Here is a 21,069-nt window from a genome sequence, read left to right on the forward strand (position 1 = left end):
GGGACAGGAAGAGCCAAAAGTAGGTTTGAAAATACGGAATGCTGCAGTGGGAGAACTGATGTGTTCAGAATAGCACCTGTGACAATGGAAACCACAGAAGCTGCTGGATCTTTCCTTTATTTGTAAATTTTCCTGAAGATTTGAATTGATCTTTATGAATTTGAGTAACTAAAAGGATTTGGAACAGGGAAAAGAGAAAGGGTACATAGCCAATGCACTGAGCTCAGGGGCCAATTGTTTTATGAACTGAATGCTTTACTTACATTTGCTTTCTGGAAAGCACTTCTCTAAAAATCTCTGTGCAATTCCTGTAGGAAACACTGCCAGGAGCCAGGATAAGTGGAGGTCTTTCCAATCTGTCCTTCTCCTTTCGAGGAATGGATGCCATTCGAGAAGCAATGCATGGAGTGTTCCTTTACCACGCCATTAAGGTATGATGTGCTTTTGGCTTCCATATGTTTGCACTTGGCAGATGTGCAGTGCTATGTCTGACAGCCTTTCTGGAGGATTCTCTATGGTTTTTTCCAGTATGGCATGGACATGGGAATTGTGAATGCTGGGAATCTGCCTGTGTATGATGATATCCACAAGGAATTGCTCCAGCTGTGTGAGAATCTAATCTGGAACAAAGATCCTGATGCGACAGAGAAACTTTTACATTATGCTCAGGTAACTTCCAGTTTTAAGCTTTGAACAGTAGTTAGCTTAGCACCTGAGCCTTACAACCTTCCTGCAGGTGATAGGTAAAACACCCTATAAACTGCATGTGTCAGTATAACTGTGGGTGTAAAAATTTCCTGATGATACTACAAGTGGTTCAGTTATTAAAATGAGTAATCTGTGATAGATCAAACCTCTCCAGTTTCATGCTGTGGAAGAGCCTGTGCCAGAGCTCTTCATATGCTTCAGGAGACCAAGCTGCATAGACATTCTCTACAGAAAAAAAACAAACCCTCAAAAAATAAGAAGCAAAAGTCCCAACCAGACTTTCCCCACCAAAAAGTGCTCACAAACCAACAAAAACCAGAAAAAAGGCCAACTCATAAGCAAGCTGATTTTGGTGCTCAAACTTAAATGACAAGTGCACTGTGGGAGATTAAGAGTAAACCTCTCTGGTGGTAATGGTTTGCTTGGAGTATATAAAAAAAGTGAAATAGTTGCTTGTGATTTGTGGCTCTGCATAGACTTCCAGTTCATGTAATGTGTCAAGATTGAGGATCAGGTATTTAGTGTTTTTGAGATGTTTTAGTGATGATGGTGATAAAGGAAAAAGATTACAATTGTCTGTAAGGTAACTGGTGAAATTCTTTTCTGAATGGGAGATACAGCAAAAATCTCTCTGGGTTGGGTGGCTGTTAGATTTGAATGAACAAGAAGACTTGCGTGTCTGTTTTACAGCTCCTGGAGGCAGTGTTTCTGTGCAGAGCTTTACTTGGTTTGTATTTTGTCCTTTGGTGGTGCATGCTTTATAGTAACAGTGGCAACATGTTAAAAACTGCTACAGGAAGACTCTCTTTATCCCTTGTGCTTAGGATATTTCAGATGGTGTTCTTGGTGTCCAAGCAGTTCACCTGGGAGTGATCTTGTCTCTTTAAGCTGAGTTGCACCATTGGTGTATTCGAGATTGCCTAAAGAGGAAGAAAAATAAAGGGAGAGTTAGAAAGGGATTACTTGAGCAAGTGTTTCTGCAGAAGGCTGAATGTGAATTTAAATGGAGCCTTAAAAGTATAAATAAAAGTGGGTGTTGAGGCCTAGGTCTATAAGTTTGGGAAGCCATTGTTGGAAAATCTGCTTTTATTAGTGGTGGTAGTTTTACTGAGGGAGTGAAATAGTCTAGTGGCAAAAAAGAGGAACTTTATCCTTGCAGATTTAGGGAATCAGTCTTCATTTGAAGTTTGAGATTAAAAACCATTTTCTATGATTTATGTAACTGCAGACATTCTCGAACACTTTTGCTCCTGCATGTCCACCCTGCAGTGTCATGGGTTAGGCTTTAGGCTAACTTTTAGGCTGGAGTGGTTCCCTTGTTAAACTTTCTGACCAGAGGTTGAAGAGCACTTGGTATCATTTCAGTGAATCACATGAGGTGATTCCTGAGGTGGATAGAGACTTCTGGAGATCATCTACTACAAGCCTCCATCTCAAATCAGGTGCCAGCCAAGATCAGGTTACTCAGGGACGTGTCCAGTCAGGTTTTTAATATAACTAAGAATTAATATAAGTCTATGTTGTCTCCAGGCAGCATTTTATTCCTTCCTTCATTCCCTTTTACAATCTAGACATATGAGGGGAATAAGATTATGAAACAAGAAGTTGTGAAGTTAGATATTATTTGTATAAACATGAATGAGAGCTGTTCTGTTTTCTGTTCCTGTGAGTGAGGTCTTGTTTCCATGGCTTTATCTTTAAAAACTTGCTGATGAGTACTCAAAAGTATAGGAAGTTCATAAGGCCTGAGAGATGTCAGATTATGTCTAATAACTGAGTAAGGAAAAGAAATTACTTGCCTGAAGTGTGTTGGATAAGGTTTTCTTCCATGAGTCTTCCTGGGGTGGGTGCTTGTGAACTTTCTTGCACTGTGAAGCCAAGCCCTTTTGGCCTCTGTGTTCATGGCCAAGGGGAGTATGAGTGTGAGATAGTGAGGATATGTGGTAGCTTGGGGCAGTCTATGTGTGTGACAAACAGTAGTTTTGTAGGCTGAACTGATAGAAAACATGTCTGTGATATGGAATAACATAACCTATTCCAGCAGAAACTGAATTAGTGCCAAATTAATTAGAATTTTAAAATTAAATGTAATGTGTGGGCCAGGAATCAATTTAAAATATGTTCCCAGAAGTAAATCCCTTAGGATTAGTCATGTCATCATTTTTATGAGCACAAAATCTGTCAAACTGCTCTCTCTTTTTTTAAAAAAATATTTTGTTTAAATTTTCATTGAGGTGTATACCTATTAGGATGTAGACACCCTGGGTGCATGTATTACATCACAGGTGTTTGCAACATGATTTGCATGTATTTGCACCTTTTGCATAGTCTAAAATTATTTTATGAGTCATTACTTGGAAATATCCTGTTTTTTCTGAATGTGAAGTCCATAATTGTACCTCTTATGCATGCAAGCTCCTATGGATGTCTTTTCTTTTCAGAATCATGCTCAAGGAGGAAAAAAAGTTGTACAGACTGATGAGTGGCGAAAAGGCTCTGTGGAGGAAAGGCTGGAATATGCTCTCATCAAGGTAATCTGATGTCCTAGCCATCAGAGCTCAGAGCCATGAGCTCAGCTCAGACCTTAAGGGACATATTTGCCTTTAAAAGTTCTTCAGCTACCATTTTTTCACAAGCTGGTAATTAACAATGAATAATAAAGGCAACTGATCTATTTAATTTCAATAACAGAGAAAACTAGAGAGAACTTATCCTAGAGGTGTGTCTTTAAGCTTCAGAAGTTGAAGTCTTTGACCCTTAATATTTTATTCCACTAGTGTTGGTGGGAACATACAGCTTTTGCTTTGGAACACACTCCTTTTACTTCCTAGGGCTGGTTTTGGTCCTTCAGTAGTACTGCACTGAGTGGCACCTGGGCTGAGGAAGCAGCCTTTGAGTGTTGGGTTTTTCTGATGACACAGTTAAGAAAAATGAACAAATCTGTTACTACCGGGGAAATGCTGTGACTAACTTTATCTGCCTAAGACTTGCAGTGTTTTGGTTCCTAAGAAAGTCTCTTTTCAATACACATTTGAGATATTTTTAAAGACTATCAGTATCTACAGTATCTATTTGTACTTTCATTGTGCAGTTTTTCTGGGGAGAAGGCAACTAAATAAAAGTTGTATTTCTAGCAAGATAAAAGCTTCTCTCTTTTCTTTTTTTTTTTTTTTTTTCCCCTCTCAGGGCATTGAGAAGTATGTCATTGCAGATACAGAAGAAGCAAGATTAAATCAGGAAAAATATCCTAGACCTCTAAATGTAATTGAAGGGCCTTTGATGAATGGCATGAAAATTGTTGGTGATCTTTTTGGTGCTGGAAAGATGTTTCTGCCTCAGGTAATGAAAAAATAATGTCATATATTTTCCTACTTTACAAAAACTAGTATTGTAAAATGTAGCAATTGCAAAAATTCAGGTACTGCTGAGAAGCAGCCATTTTCTTACTTTACTTTGAAACCCAATTTTCTTTGTGTATGATTTTGTTTGTTTCTGTTCTTCCTGAGTGTTTTTGCTTTATTTGAAATGCAGTTTTAAGTCTTAGCCCATGAAAAAGTGCAAGAGAGTAAAAGCCCAAATAAAATTTGCTCTATTTAGCATCTTCCGGGTCTGGGCCTATATGTAGCTTTTGGTTGTGTTGTGATTGGTCTGGGAAGCTGCACTGTGGAAGAAATGTTTTGTGTAGAGCCTTAGCCCAGTGAGGCCAGCAGCCTGCAGCCACAGAGTGATGTGAAAACTGCCACCTGGGGCTGCAAATGAAGTTTCATTTATTGCCTGAATGACAAAACTAAAAGAAAACTGAGTTTATTCCTATACCTTGTCCTTATCATTTATTCTGCCCCCACCTTTACCTGTGCAGGTGATAAAGTCTGCTCGAGTTATGAAGAAAGCAGTTGGCCACCTTATTCCCTATATGGAAAAAGAAAGAGAGGAAAGGAGAGCCAAGCAAGGCAGCACAGAAGAAGAGGCAAGATACAATCTTTTGTGCCTTAGTTCTTTCATAGAGTGCTATGACAAATATAAGAATTATTTGTTGCTATTTATATTTATTACGCTGGAGAGTTGATGCAGCCACATGGAGACTGACAATCTCAGTCAAAATTTGAATTAGGTTTGAAATTAATGATTTTGTGGAACTCTGCTTGGTGCATGCCTAAGCTCACAAAGACTCTTGAAATATGCCAGTGAGCCTTTGTAGCCCCTTTATGCCAACATTACTAATTTCTTGTATTTTTACAGGCATTTAATTTTGGTGTTATTTATTCTAACTTAATGTCATATTTTGCTGTTTGCTTCTAATACTTTTGCCCTGGGCGAACTCTCTAATTCTTCTTTAAAATTTTTAATTGTTCCTAATTTTTTGCTTGAAGTCTTCTTATAGTCTATTTGCTGTGCATCTGTTGTGTGATTGTCCAGCACAAAAGTAACTAATACAGCAAATAATTTGGAAAGAAAAATAGCCTGATGATTAAATTTGACTGATCTTCATGAAAGAAGGAAAATGCCTTGTCTCTTCTCCCATGCTCTTTCCAGATATGAAGGTGTCTTTTCTCCTATATCTCAAGTTAATCAGTTGTCTGGCTGTCACAAATCACCTTTCACTTCACCATCTCTCTCCAGCTCATGCTGTTCTCTTTTAATTCAGACAACAGTGCTAGTATTTCACACCCTCTGTTTTGTTCTGATCCTGTTGGAAGTTGTTTAAAATTGCTACCCCATTGATTCCATGAGCAGTGGATTAGGATCCTCTGTGAACCCTCTGGCACTTAATTCTCTGGCTGGAAAGAAGTGAAGTGGAAGTTGAGACATTCTAAAAAAGACAGAAAACACTCTAAGAGAGTGAGTTAGATGCTCTGTGTGGCTGAGGAGAGCAGGAGAAAAAGGCAGGGCTTCTGTCATCCTGCCTTCTCTACCTTCTGTTGGGCAAGGGATGTAATTCCTTCCTCTTAAAAAGACATGCCACTATATAGAGACTCAATGAAAGAGATAAAACAGCTGCATCTATTCCCAAAGTACCTTGGCTTGAAGGAAAAAGATTTGCAGGCTCTGGTAACTGATCTGTCTGATGTTACCCAGGCCACTGTACCCTTCAGGACAGTTTTAGTCACAGACTACCAGGAAATGCAAAGCGTTGATAGTTACATTTGAGGATAAATAACTGTGGCTGTGGATCTCTATCAAAGATGAAAAAAAATGAAGGCCTGTTGGATGTATGCCCAGAACTTGAGGACCTCCTTGCTTAAGACAGTTGAAATAAGTGTGCCTTAAATAGGGTGTATTTAAAGTGGTATGTGCTGTTGCCCATGTTGTTTGCTATCCAGCAAAGATTTTCCTTCTTATGTGCAAATCCAGTTTTTTTTTTTCTTTTGTATCAATCACTAATGAAATCATCAGTAATTATTAGGTATGATTAGGTGTGATACCTAATGTGAGCCAGCATGTTTTGTTCTTCTCCTAGTCCTTGATTAATCTCTTACCCGATTCCCCAGCAGTATATTTTCAGCTGCAAAATTTTCTGTTGATTTACTGAGATGGCTGATTTACAGACCTTCATTTTGCTTCCTCTGTTCTCTGGACTTGTGTAAAACAGAAGCACTGGGGAGATACTAGATTTTAGTAAACAGCAACACTGGTGGAAATCCAGGGATTTTATTCAACAAATGTGTTAGAACCACAGGAAAATACTAATGTCACTCTTGGTAATATATCAAGATTTTTTAACCCATAATATTGCAACTACAAAAGCAATGTAGGTTCATGAAATAGAGAGCTGCTCTATGTGTCCAGAATTACAACATGCTTCATAGAAGGGTTCAGTCATCCAGTTCTGCCACGTGCGAAGGAGATGAGATACTGTCTGGAAAAATATTTTGTAGTTTCACATACAATATGCTCAGATTTCCACTTTATTTAAATTCTGTGCAATTTATGTAGTTGCTTACTGGCATCTGATGCTGCAGCAGCTCAGACATAGTACTGTTATAGCCTGGAGCTGTTCCAAATGACAGCAGTGATTATACAACTAAAAAGGTATTGCCAAGTCCTGTGTCCGGGTGGAGAACTGCTGTGGGAAGTTCCACTGTTGTGCTGCTGGCAGCACCCTTTGTCAGGCTGAATGCCATCTAGCCTAGGACCTGCTTGTGACAGAACAGCTTCCTTTCTTCAAGTTGATCCTTCTTCAGCCTGTTTGTTCGGCTTGGGTAGTCTGAAGTAGCCTGATCACTGCACTGAAAACTCCGTTGTTATATGTGTTGCATAAAAATGAGCCTCTTCTGTTTTTTCTAATTGCTCTAATTTCTCTTCTAAGTTTGCTAATATCCTGTTTTTCTCAGCATTGCATCAAAAGATTGATCTTGATGCACAAACAGACATGTAATTATAAGTATTCATACCCTTCTGTTCTAAATATTTAATCTCTTTATTGGCAAGGTGTGTATTTGGAGCAGAAGTACCTTAGGAGTTCAGTTATTGCACTGCAAAAAATGCTATCCGGATCTGAAATGGTTTTATGTGCTGTTTTGTTTTTTCAAGCACAGATTTTTTAATAACATCCATGCATTTTAAAAGAATAATTCATGTGCAAGTTTCTGTTACCTGGATCTTTAAAGATGGTTTTAAATACTTATTGTATTATCTGTACTACACTTTGCAGTACTATAATAGAAGTCTGGGTCATGGATTAGGATTGCAGTGTTGAAGGATGTGTTCAAACATACCAAGGCTTCTGAGTAATTTAACTCTTGCTACTTTAACTTCCAGGATCCTTACCAGGGTACAATAGTATTGGCAACTGTGAAGGGAGATGTACATGATATCGGCAAGAACATTGTGGGAGTTGTTCTGGGCTGCAACAACTTCAGGTAAAGAGACATCAGGTAGCTGAGAACACAACTGTAGGAGGGTTGGTAATTAGTACCTCTCTGTAGCTGCAGCTGTGGTGATAACAGAACTGGGCATCTCTTGGGAATTGTCCTCTGTTCCCCAGGCTGTGATTGGGAACACAGATCATAGCAGCTATTACTAAATGGGGAGGCAAGAGGGAATATTGCATCTTCCTTGAATACTGTTTTTCCTAATAAATTGACATCTGAGGTGATTCTGCAGTTTACCATCAACTGGAATATAGATGAGAACATCAATTTTTGTGTTTGTTTTATATAAGTTAAATATAATAACTGTAATATTTTTATAATGTCTGAAGAAATCAGATATGACAGTTGCAGTAGACAATACTATATGTGGCTTGTGTTGGGAAAAAATAGTCTTGTAAAATTCAAATGAATCTTGTAGTGTGTTTTTCACGTTGTTAACTATGAAAAAAACTTGCTGAGGTGTGTTTTCTTAAATAAGAGATGAGATTCTCATTCTGTTTCTAAACTTCAAAAGTTAGAACTTCAAGAAAAGTCAGGTCTTTCATGGCCTGTGTACATGCAGAAGGCTTGGCAACAGTGTTGGAATGAATGGTCATGTTTCCATTAGTGTTCAAGGGTCTGTCAGACATTGTGCAAAGCTGAATTGGTTTTGGAACTCTGTCTTACTGTTCATTCCTTTAGTTTAGTTTTGACTTTGGGTCATTTGCTCTGGAAAGAGCCAAAATTATCCCTTTAATTCAAAACACAAAGTGTTGAAGTCAGTAGCAGTGCTGTATATATGCAATATATTCCATTAAATTTCTTCTTGAAATTCTGTTGATTGGATTCAGGCCTTCTTGAGCTTTATTTAGACTTACTGAAAGAAAGCCATAGTGTTCTCTGTCACCATGAATATGAGTGAGGCTGAGTGAAATCTGCGGGCTGGGGTGGTTGACTTGAAGAAATGAAAACCTCGGCAATGGCTTGGGTTAATAGGAATAAAATGCTAAAAAGGGAAGATCAGTGTCCTGTTTCATAAAATGTATGCTTTAATAAGGCAAACAAGCTTGGTGTGAATCATCTTATATTCCTGATGTAAGATATAATGTGGTGTTTGCAGGGGTCCCCAGGATGAGGTGAGAGATGAGTGAATTTGACTCCATGTTTTTAGAAGGTTAATTTATTATTTTATGTACTTATATAAAAGAATGTTATACCAAAACTATACTAAAGAATAGAGAAAGGATACAGACAGAAGGCTTAACAAGAATGATAATGAAAAACTCATGACTGACTCCTCAGAGTCTGACACAGCTGATGGTGATTGGTCATTAAGTAAAAACAATTCACATGAAACCAATCAAACATGCACCTGTTAGTAAACAATTTCCAGACCACATTCTAAAGCAGTAAAACAGGGAGAAGAAAACAGATAATTATTGTTTTCATTTCTCTTTGAGGCTTCTTAGCTTCCCAGGAGAAGAAATCCTGGAGAAGGGATTTTTCCAGAAAATAGGACAGTGACAATACGATGTCCACAAAGCATTTTTGTATTATCCAGATGCCTTCAGAAATGCTACTGCTGTGGGTAGCCTGTTTGGTGGCTCAGCACCACACAGCATTCACTCACTTCCACCCAGCCAGTCTCAGTGAGATGGGAAAAGAGGAAAGGAAGAAAGAAAGCAAGAAAAATTGTGGGTGGAGAAAGAAAGCAAGAAAAATGATGGGTGGAGAAAAGTAATAACTGAAGGTGAAGTGGAAGAAGAGAGAAGGAAAGAAAAAGCAAGTGTGCAAAGGCAATCCCCTTATCACCTCCTATGGACAGACTAGGTGCCTAGCCAGTTCCTGAGCAAAATATGGCTAACCCCTGCTATGCCTCTTACTCTCCCTTTTTATTGCTGAGCTTGACTTCATGTGCCATGGAATATTTCTTTGGTTAGTTTGGGTCATCTGCCTAGTTGTGTCTACTCACAGTCTGTTTCTTGGGGGGCTAGAGTAAGAAACAGAAGAGGCCTTGATTCTGTGAAAGCATTGCTCATCAATAGTTAAACTTTAATTTGCAGAATTGTTTTGGCCACAGATCTAAAACACAGCACCATACCAGCTGCTGTGAAGAAAATTAACTCATCTCAGCCAGACTTAGTACAACCACAAAAATTTATTTTAAAGAAAAAGCTCCTCTTACACTTGAATTTTCATAACTGTTATGCTTTCTGGAAGGCTTACTGAAAATTTTACCAGACCCAGAGGTATTTCCTATATAAAGATTCCCCAATTTCCCATTTCCCAAATGGTTTTAACAGAAACAAACAAAAATCTCAATCTTAATTTCAATTTTTAGGTCAGTTGTTTACAGCAAGAGGAATGTATTTGCCCTGTAAAAGAAATTTGTTTTGCTAATTAAAGGATCTTGTGTCATCTCCTTTCTTTCCACAGAGTTATTGATTTAGGAGTCATGACTCCATGTGACAAGATATTAAAAGCTGCTGTTGAGAACAAAGCAGGTATAGAGAGACTTCATTAGTACTTCTGAATTGTTTGATTTTTAAATCACAATTTTTATTGCCACTTCTTGCGTTCCGGTACTGTCTATGATTTGATCAAATTATCTTCAGAGAAATCAGAACTTCTGCTTTAACCATGTTAATTATTTACCATTTGGCACTTCTGTGAAACTTAGTCTTAGGAACTGAAACCCTGCATCAGAGGGACAACTCTGAGAGAGATGGTGTAGTATTTCTTTTACAGATGGATAAATGGAGCCTTGAAAAGGTCTAACTAACTTCTTTTTGAGTCTTAAATCAGTAAAAGAACTTGGCATTTGGTCTGCCAGATCAGTGAGTGTGAAATCAGGAAGGAATTGTTCTAATAATGAACTTCCTGATACAACTTGCAGTTGCTTTGGAATAGTCTGCTGCATCTTGGAAAAGATGAATGGTGTGAAACATGGTGAAGTTTCACAGCATTTGCTGTTTCTAAAAGCAGAACTTACAATTATTTTGTCTTATTTTCCTCTTCAGTGCTGAACTTCTGAGACTTGGAGCTTGCTAATCAAAAGTGCTGTTTATTTATTGCTGAAACTAGAGCAGTAGGTGTTCAGCAACTGTGAAGATGAGAAATATCTTAAACTGGGGATTTGGAATTGCTATCATTCTTGGAAAGCTTTCACTTTCTAATTGGGTCAAACATCCCTTTTAGACTAGTGACTATCCTGCTTTTCATCTCATTATTTTCTATCTGATGCATGAAGCTATCTGATATATGAAATAAACTTTTCTGTAGTAATTTCTGTGTCTTTCTAGAATGGACTGGCTAAAAGTTTTGTGCATGTGTGTTTGTAAATTTGCAATAGATATAATTGGCCTGTCTGGTCTCATCACCCCATCTTTGGATGAGATGATTTTTGTCGCCAAGGAAATGGAGAGATTGGCAATAAAGATTCCTTTGCTCATTGGAGGGGCAACTACTTCTAAGTAAGATATCTCTGTTGGGAAGATGGGCAGCTTCTATGCAAACAATATTATTATTATATATAAACAGACGAGCAGCTTCTATGCAAACAGTGTTATTATTATATATAAACAGTATTATATATAAACTATTTCACTAGTTAACTAATGAAAAAGAAAATTTATAGCCATTTCTTTCCCCCTTTCTCTCATTTTCCTGCAACACACATACTGATATGTATTCACCCTAACATTGACTGTTATTTCTTGTTTCAGAAGTCCTAGATTATTGAGGTAAAATCTAATTAGTACATAACAAATAATGGACATCTTAAATGTTTAATTTTTTCAAGTATATATTATATGTGGAAGTACTGTGTTTTTTCTAAAAGTTTTTGCTCACATGGAAATAAATATAGTCCTGTTCTTCTGAGGGGTTGGATGATCTATTTTGATTCACTGAAGCATATTAAAAATGCAGGATTTTGAGACTAGAAATAGTTGACATCAGGGAGCTGTTATCTTTAAGGAAGTTACTGTATTTTCCTGGATCAGTGTTCAATGTGGTGATGACTGTGCTGAGCCTCCAGTGCTGCTCAGGCAGGCTGGTAGGGGATAAAGCCCCGCTGCTTGCCGTGAAGTACTTATCATGTTGATTTTGATAGACTGAGCTGTTAAAATCTTGTTCTCTCAGATCTGTTCAAATCAAATAATACCGCTGCTGTGATTTCCTGAAGACCATGTTGACAGCTCAGTGGCACCTAGTATTAGCATTACTGCAGATGTGTTCTGGGCACGTATACCAGCCGTGGGTCACGCTTTGCTGGCTGATTAGTGTACAATATACTTGAGGAGGTGACAGCTCAGAAGACTGTAGAGGTCATTTTTTCTCTAACTGAAAGCTGTGAGCAGTGTTGCTTTCTTTATCAGAGCAGCACATACTGTATTCTGTAATTTTGGCTTTAGCAAATCATGTCATGATTCGGCAGACAGTGGAGAGTAGGATCTCTACCTGCCCTTATTGTTCCTGCATGTATAATGCAAGGTTCACTGTATCCCTTTTCTCCTTTTCCATGTGTGCCTCTTCCTGCTGCTTTGATACTGAGAGCAAACGTGGAGGATTTTTTCTTACAAAAACAAAACAAAGCAAAAACCCCTCCCCCCCCCCTTCCCCCCGAAAAAAAGACAAAAAAAAAAAAAACAAAAAAAAAAAAACACCAAAAATGTGAGGAGTCAATGGGAAGTCTTTAGTCTAAGTGGAGGTCTTAGGAGAGCCTTTTCAGTTTTTTCACCCAGGGCATCGTGGCCTAGTAATTAATGTCAAATAACCAGCGTCAAACAGTTCTGCAGAATTTATTCAAAACGAGGAATGTAGCTAACAGGGAAGCTGCACTAGTTTTATCCTTGAATATGGAAATTACTAGAGAATATATGTATACTTTTGAGTACAAAAATTGATTTTATTCATGTGAATTTTATATAAATATATACTTGCATATATGCCCAGATACAATGCAATGTCTATAAAATATATGTCCAGTAAAGGTACTCTTTATGGAATTCTTAATGGATTCTTAATGTGTATTTAATGCTACTTTCCTAGTCTTCAATTTAACCTCCCATGTGCATTCTTAAAGTTTGTGTATATGTCAGAGGTTGCTAATGAAGAACCAACTGCATTTTTTTCACTCTAGTAAATAGGCATTGTTATTTGGAATAAGGAGATCATGAGTACTTGGAAGAGTGTATAGTGAGGTTAGTTTGAAAGAGAGAGAGAGGGAGGCTGGATTTAGTCTCCAGAATTCACACAATAAGAGATTCTTCATAATTTACAGTAATGATGATTTTTTTCCATTCGTATTATGCTACTTTGGTAAATTCAGGTGCTGAGAAATAATGGTGACATTCTCATTGCCATAAAATTTACTTTAAAAAAATACAAAAGTTAGCATGTAATGGTTGATACTGTGCCATTTTAGGACCATGTCTTCTTTTGTTTCCTCTGTCTATTCCTATCAAAACAGATGAGATACCTTTTTGTAAAAAATAGAGTTGCCAAGATCAAAAATGCATCTTCTAGAAGCAGATTCAGGGGATGCTGGACAGTTGTTTACACAGCTGTGTTGCACAGTCATCAGTAAACCTCCATATCCAAGTGCTTTAAATATTTGACAGAACCTGAAGAAAAGGGGAATCTTATCTTTGTTAGGGAAGATTGCTTCTTGGGCTCTGATTCAAGTTTAATTTTAGAAATGTTGTTTGACCGTAGTATATAAAAAAGCAAATTATAAGGCCTGTAACATCTTTGTTTCTACACTTGCTTGCAGAGTTTTGGTAGGACTGAGCAGAGCTCTTTTTGCATCACTGGAAACTGTTAGCAGTGTTGCTTTCTTTATCAGAGCAATGCATATTGTAGTAGATCTATTAGAGTCTATATTTTGTGGCTTCAGCAAGTAGTCTCATAATTTGACAGACTGTGAAGAGAAGGGTCTGTCCTTATTGCACTTATAGTTTCAATGCAAAGTTCACTGCATCTTTAAGGTGCAAGTTTGTAGTATTTGTTGGCCACTGGCAGAATTCATTGTTCAGGTGTATAGAGGACTTGTGCCTCTGATATTGAGAAGTGGGATAATCATCACTGAATTAGGTTAATGCTAATCCACAGACCCAAAAATTAACATGCGGGAGGAAAAAATGTAAGATGAGCAAAAAGGATTAAAGAAATGGCTAGTTCTTGGTAGGCTTAGTTTGGAATATTCTTACTGATTTCTGAGACTCAAAACTAACAAGTTGCTGATTTTCATTCAGCTGGTATGACATTGAGGGAGTGTGAGTTGACACATTGTTTATGAAGTGTTCTGATACTCTTGAAGGAAAATGTTTATACACCTGTTATTAAAAATCTGTATTTAATGATTCATGGATAGCAGATGGACGAATGAATTTCTTGTTTTGAAGTTCTGGTCTATGCATTAAGTCAGGATTTATTTCCCTGGGGATTTTGTCTGCTTTTTTTGTTGGTGGGTTGCTTGGGTTCGGTTTTCTTTTTTTTTTTTTTTTTTTGGTTTTGTTTTGTTTTTTTGTTTTGGTGTTTTTGTTTTTTGTTTTTTGTTTTTTTTGCTTTACTTGTGAAGTGCTCACTCTTTCTCTTTTTCATTGAAGAACACACACAGCTGTTAAAATTGCCCCACGGTATAGCGCACCTGTGGTTCATGTCCTGGATGCATCCAAGAGTGTTGTGGTTGTAAGTTCTAAATTCTAGTTTCTTGTCCATGCAAAGATATGTGCTCTGTTTTTCTGTTGTCCCTTTCATCCTTTCCTCTAAGGCTTAGTGTTGTGGCAGAAAATTAAAAGGGGCACATCAGAGACAAGTGTCTAAATTACACTTGTTTCAGCTGTTTTGTGCTGTCACATGGTTCTCAACTGGCTTGTGGCAGTTATTGTCACTGGGCACTTTAATTTAAATGTCCATTACTCTAGTGAGGGTGACATTCACTGAGTCCTTGACTGTAGTTTTGTAGTGAAGACTGAGGGAGTTCTATGTGTACTGCTGTTCTGGCTAATTTAAATATATTTCTGAAGTTAGATAGCAACATTCATACTGAGAAACATGTGGCTGGAGTTTTTGGGATGGATTTTCTTTCAGAGAAATGGGTGGTCTTAGCTGACAAATACATGGTGGTAAAGAGTAGGCCAAGCTGTATGTTGCTTCCGTGACTATTCAGTCTCTGAAGTTTTGGAGTATTCTCCTCTCAGGTCTTTACAGACCTGGACTTGGCTCTGCTAATGTTACCTGTGTAGTAGGGCAGAGATCTCAGTAATAATTGTAGTCTAAACATGGCTAGTTTGAATGGAGGTTGCAGATTAATGGTAAAGTTTAGTTTAGTGTTGCCAAGAGAGTCCAAAAGACAGGTTGCCTAGTCTGAAACTTAAACTCTGTCTTTCCCGTAGTGTGTTACAGTAGGTACTTACTGCTTTTTCCTTCCTGTTCTTTTCAGTGCTCCCAGCTCTTAGATGACAGTATGAAGGATGATTTCTTTGAAGAAATATTAGAGGAATATGAAGAAATTAGACAAGAACACTATGAGTCTCTCAAGGTACAAATATAATTGATTATCTTCTTGTTTGAAGTGGTTGGCACTTGCTGTTCCGTTATGAATAACTTGCTGTTACTCTTTACTGCTCAGCTCCTTGTGAAGACCTTCAGATATATTTGTTTTGATTTAAAACTTGTAGTAAAAAGGATTAAAAACTTCCAGAAGTGCTAGTGAAATCAAATTTTCTAGCCTATAAGACTTTGCTATGTGACTCTTAACACATGCTTGGCAAATTCTTGGTTGTCCTCAATGGCCAATCAGTGGTATCCAGGACCTCCATGGAGCTGGCAGTCATGTCATCTTAATCAACCTTGGGAGACCAGTGCTCTCCTGGAGCAGTAGCAGGACATGTGGAGCTTCAACTGGGGTGGTGAACATGGTACTGGTAGCTTTTGCTGGTTCTGAGCCGCGCTCAGTGAGAATTTTAAACCACCATGCTTTCCTAATGTCTTAGTCTTGTTTAGGTGAGTGATCAGAGCAGTAGAAGAATATCTTTCTCTGCTTGTATTTTAGTGTATTGTAAAGCAATAAAAGAACTTCTGGTGTAATTGAGAGGAACCAGAAATCTTGTAGGCCAGCTTCATTAGCATTATACAGGCAAAAATAATGATCTGCTTGTGATGTAATCGTACTTTACTCATGGGAACTCAGAGTTGTGGAGACTGAAATTATCTGTTGTTAGATTTATTCTGAAGAGTATTTTGGGTAAAACTCTACCATGAAGTCTGCAGTTACAGTTTGAGTCTGAAAGGTGGTGTTCTGAAATTAACCTTTATGTCTATATAGGAAAGAAGATACTTGTCTCTACAGCAAGCTAGAAGAAAAGGTTTCCATAATGATTGGTTATCAGGCCATGTACCAGGTCAGCTAGATGTTGTTGTTTGTGATTGCTGTGCCTTTATTGTATTTTGTGTGATTATTTTAGATATATTTTTAGTTAAAATATGCTTTAAACTTCAGAATGTAGCAGTGTAACAGCTTAAGTAAATTGGTATCTGTCTCAACTGAGATCTTTTTGCATTACTTTTAACATTGTTTCTGCTTTTTTACAGCTCATTTAAAAAATAAATTAATATTCAATAAATGTAACTGAAAAAATTCCCAAAACAATGAGTTACCCATCACAACATATAATCAAAGAGAACACTAATGACAGCTTTTGAAAATACTGTCTGCCTGGCTCATTACATTGCACACCTTACAGTACCATATTTGGGGAACACATGCTGTAACACGGCATTTTAATCAAATTCCTCCTTACACTCTTTCCTACCCTTCCCCCATCAATTTTTGTACTGTTTTATTTTTTTAAAATTATACTAGAAGTATAAACAGCATTCAGGTTGCATCCTGCAGTGATATTAATGATGCTTTCTGTTGTTTCATTTACAAGATTCAACAAGATGCTAATTTTCCATAGCTTGTCTTAATGTGTGACAAAGTATTGTACAGACAAAACAAGTGCAAAGCTTCTGGCTTTACACAGATGCATCCATCTTGCTTTATCACTTGTGTGTGTGCATCTAAACGTACAAAAGTTCTTAGAAATTACATAAGAATTTACAGAAATATTCTGCAGTGTCATAGTACATGTCTGTGTATAGAAAGGAACTGGTAAATGTGGAAGGCCCATGAAGTATGTTAGGGATTGATAAGTTGTGTAGGTTTGTTTGGTCTTGTGTCTTGGCCAATATTCTGACCAATTAAATAAGTTCCAAAGTCCAGCAGCTAAAAGCTGTTTATTTACGTGGAAGAACAAAAGGCCTTAATTTTTCCATTTCAACTTTATATGCCTTTTATGCTTTTTTTTGGTTACATTGTAACTGTGGATTATGGTATGACTTGGGAAAATATGACTATGAGAATTTTAGGACAGTCAGTTTGGAAGAGGTCATTTGCAGGGGTGGAAGCTGCTGAACATCAGTTATACTGCAAATGTGAAAGCAATTTTAAATTATTTTCATCATGTCCAATTGTACTTCTGTTTCCTACAGTTAAACCAAAATTCATTGGCACAAAAGTCTTTGAAGATTATGACCTCAGGAGGCTGGTAGAGTACATTGACTGGAAGCCCTTCTTCGACGTCTGGCAGCTTAGGGGAAAGTATCCCAACCGGAGTTTCCCTAAGATCTTTAATGACAAAACTGTAGGTGAGTACTGAAATTGCATTTACTTCATATAACAAATGCTAACAGGCCCAATGTGCTGCTGTAAGATTCCAAATGTTTAATGAAATACATTAGGAATAGTACAAATACATGCAAAGAATGTCACTGAAATAATTTGTTCAAAGCAAGGCTTAGTGAACCAACTGTTGCCATGTGAGGCTGGAAAATAAGTGTGGAAAAATGCTCAGTCATCTTACTTAGCATTCACCTGCCAAAGCACAGGGAAGTATTTTATTAACAGAAAATGGCAGCAGAGCACTTAATGTGTCTGTGGGTGAAGATGGCAAGCTCCTCTTGAAGCTATTCTGTAGGCTTTGAAATAGGTGATAAAAATGCAAGGGTGACACTGAAAGCGATGTTCTGGGTCTGCTGCACTGTGGTAATGTCGGTACATGCACCAGGTCTCTTGCTCATTTTATTCTGTGTTCTCTTCCTCTACTAGGTGCTGGCTGAAACATTTTGTTTGGGTTTTTTTATTCCCTAAGATATATGTTGTTACAGCCCTATGATCACACTGCAATCTTCTATTGCTGTAGCTGACAGATCATTGCAGTCATTGGACAATTATGTGGAACATGAATCAATCTTCAAACAATTCTTAAATCTATTTAGCCAGTTATGAAAACATGCCTTTTCTAAGGCAATTTCGTTGTTTATTTTGTTTTTTAATAGGTGAAGAAGCAAAGAGAGTTTATAATGATGCTCAAGATCTACTGAAAACATTGATTAATGAAAAGAAATTACAAGCCAGAGGTGTGGTTGGGTTCTGGCCAGCTCAAAGTGTTCAGGATGATATCCACTTGTATGCTGCAGAAGAGGCAGTGGGATCTTCAGAACCAATAGCAAAATTTTATGGTTTGAGGCAACAGGTACAGTAACAGCACAATTATTAAGGGACTTTTCTTCCCCCTGAATTTCAGGAATGTAATAGAAGTGCCTTATTAAAATCTGTAGAAAATTGTTGTAATCTTTCTGTGCTATTGTCTTGTCATTTCTTTCAATAATAACAAGATTCTGTTAGTGATGAGCTAGGTCTTTGTATTGTAGTATTTTGCATTGTAATAACTGTACAAAATGCTTTGTAGGTTTGACATCTTCAGATATGTTGTGCATTTTCTGTTTCAATTTTAAGATGTCCTAAAGCAGTATGTTGTATAAATTAATCACATGAATCTTGTTTCAAGATAAATTAGAACCTAATGAACCTTAGTTCTCTAATATCACTGGATTCTACTTTAGATGAAGAATTCTGCTTGAACATGTTAATGCTTAAACCCAGTTAGAATTTAAGAAACATGGAAAATAAAGCCCATTGGAGAGAAGTGTTTCTGATATGCTTAATTTCTCTGTAAAATTCACTATATGAAGGGGCCATTTAGAATTATTTGGCAGCTAATTTTGATGGAGAGAATCATACTTACTTCGATTTGCAGTTAATTTGCTAGATTGAGCTTGCAAGATATTCTGCCTCTCCTTTTTCCCTGTCTTCTGATTTGGCTTCTTCATAGTTCACATATTCAGAATCATCAAATGTGGCAGAAAAAGAGTTTAACTACCTGCATTTCTGGAGTACAGTACTCTGTGAGCACAGTCGTGTGCCAGCATTGCAGAACTGTGCTAAGAAATACGTGGCCCTGTTGCAGTTCCCTGAGATGGATCCAGTGCATCTCGACAGTCCATGGCAGATGTTTATATAAAGCGCTCTCAACAAGCGCCAGTGTTTCAGAGACTTATGGCCTAGTTAAACATTTTGATATCCCATGTAAATCAACTTTACTACTCTTTCTTTTCCTGGCTTTTTCCCAGGATTTTCCCAAGGAAAATACCTGATTTGATGTTGTTCTTGTAATGTTTTAATTATTGGAATACTGTTCTTTTCCTTAGCTTTTATTACTTTGTATATCCCAATTACTCAGGCTTCTCTCAAAGGTTAAGGTCATGAAACTCTCTGTGTACTGTTCTTCTGGACTCCATGTATTTTAGCTGCATCTCTTCCAGCCTGGTGTATACAGTAACTCAGGAGAGTTCTCAGCAGAGCAAAGTAGAAGAGAATAATTGTCTTCTGTTTCTTATATAAAATGTTCCTTTCAGTACAGAGTTCTCTCCGTGACATTGATGCTAATTTAGGATGTGATATAAATCTAAAAGTTAGAGATGCGTGTAATATTATCCTTAGCTCTAATAATTGCAAATGAATCTTAAAGTTATTATAAATTTCACCTGTGAGGAAAAAGGATATTTTGTTGATTTTATGGTACTTTCTGTAACTGTGCAGGTTAATAGACATTTTTTCTTTGTTTTTCAGAGGTAGGAGTGTTTTATTTGCTTTTAAGATGCAGTTGGGAATGGGTGAAACACATTGCTAAAATATTGTCATTGGTTAAAAAAATTATTCTTCAGCTAAGTGATAGCCATTAAATAACTTTACTCTCTCTGGAAGTTGGGTAGATTTACAAGAACTGTGCCACTTCTTTACAGCAATCATGCTTCCACAATGAATGTACTGATATGATTCAAGATTTCTTTTTGGGTGCTCAGGTACCTCTTTCTGTTACCTTTCTTCCATTTTGGAAGAGGATCCAGTGAGCAGTATAATTCCCTATTTCACAGAATCAATTAGTTGGAAAAGACGTCTGAGATTGAGTCCAACCTATGATTGAACAACCCCATGTCAGCTAGACTGTGGCACTGAGTGCCATGTTCAGTCATCCCTCAAATACCTCTGGGAATAGTGACTCCACCACCTCTTTGAGCAGTCTATTCCAGTATCTGATCACACTTTCTGTGAAAAAATTCCTCCAAATGTCTGACTGAAAACTCCCCTAGCACAGATTAAGACTGTGTCGTCCTGTTCTGGCAGTTGTTACCAGGGAGAAGAGACCAGCCCCCACCTGGCTACAGCCTCTGTTCAGGTGTTGTAGAAAGCCATAAGGTCTCTCCTGAGCCCCATTTTCCCCAGGTCTCTCAGCCACTTCTCACAGGATGAGTGCTCCAGAGCTTCATTGCCCTTCTCTGGACTTGCTACAGCACCTCAGTGTTCTTCCTCAGTTGGGGATCCCAAAACTGAACACAGTATTCAAATGCAGCCTCACCCGTGGCAGGTACAGGGGAAGAATCACTTGTCCTACTGTTTGTGATGCAGGCCAGGGTGCCATTGGCCTTCTTGGTTTCTCTTCAGCTGGATATTGACCAGCACCTCAAGGTCCTTTTCTCTTGGGCCCCTTCCCTTTGCATTAAACCCGCTCGAACTTTGCTTAGGATCCAACTTTCCAGTACTGATACATACATTTTGTTTCTGCTTGTGTGTGATTAGTAAAAAGTCTGCATCCTGGGCACTGTTTTGTCTGGATTACTGAGCACATAGTTTGTAGCATAAGGAGTGTTTATAAACTCATAGCCATTCTACAGTGGGAGTTGCTGAAGAATTCTTCAGTTTGCACATCAGCCATCAGTTTTATTAACAAATGTGGAATCTGTTAGGGGTGGAGATGAAATATTCCTCCTCTTACCCAGTTGTTGGCACAAGACTATTCCTTACTTTGTAATAATTTTTTTGCAGTATAAGCTGTTAAATCTTAGTAGCTGTAAATAGAAGCAAAATGTGCATTCAGTGCTGCATCTCTCTTCTTTGATGTTTTGTTCTTCAGTGGTCCAAATGTCCCCAGAGTAAGAGAGGTGGTTTTCTTCTAACTACAGAAAAACTACCATGGCTCAAAGACTAGTTAGGTGTTTGTCAGAAATACTCCAGGCCCTTTAGTCTTAAAAATACTGGTCTTTAGCTTAATACTGCACTAAT

General features: G+C 37.7%; 1 protein-coding gene across 1 annotated transcript in view; it reads left to right on the forward strand.

Moving 5' to 3' along the window:
* Window positions 1–21,069, forward strand: part of MTR (5-methyltetrahydrofolate-homocysteine methyltransferase) — a 51,556-nt gene that overhangs the window by 27,083 nt on the left and 3,404 nt on the right. The window contains exons 17-29 of the mRNA XM_058801766.1: window positions 315–431; window positions 529–669; window positions 3,150–3,239; window positions 3,895–4,047; window positions 4,568–4,675; window positions 7,468–7,568; window positions 9,996–10,063; window positions 10,912–11,032; window positions 14,171–14,252; window positions 15,007–15,105; window positions 15,892–15,967; window positions 17,100–17,255; window positions 17,946–18,142. Coding sequence (XP_058657749.1) covers window positions 315–431; window positions 529–669; window positions 3,150–3,239; window positions 3,895–4,047; window positions 4,568–4,675; window positions 7,468–7,568; window positions 9,996–10,063; window positions 10,912–11,032; window positions 14,171–14,252; window positions 15,007–15,105; window positions 15,892–15,967; window positions 17,100–17,255; window positions 17,946–18,142 — 1,509 coding nt within the window. The remainder of the gene's footprint in view (window positions 1–314; window positions 432–528; window positions 670–3,149; window positions 3,240–3,894; window positions 4,048–4,567; window positions 4,676–7,467; window positions 7,569–9,995; window positions 10,064–10,911; window positions 11,033–14,170; window positions 14,253–15,006; window positions 15,106–15,891; window positions 15,968–17,099; window positions 17,256–17,945; window positions 18,143–21,069) is intronic.

The sequence above is a fragment of the Ammospiza caudacuta genome, chromosome 3, assembly GCF_027887145.1.
Source record: "Ammospiza caudacuta isolate bAmmCau1 chromosome 3, bAmmCau1.pri, whole genome shotgun sequence".
Classification (NCBI taxonomy): domain Eukaryota; kingdom Metazoa; phylum Chordata; class Aves; order Passeriformes; family Passerellidae; genus Ammospiza; species Ammospiza caudacuta.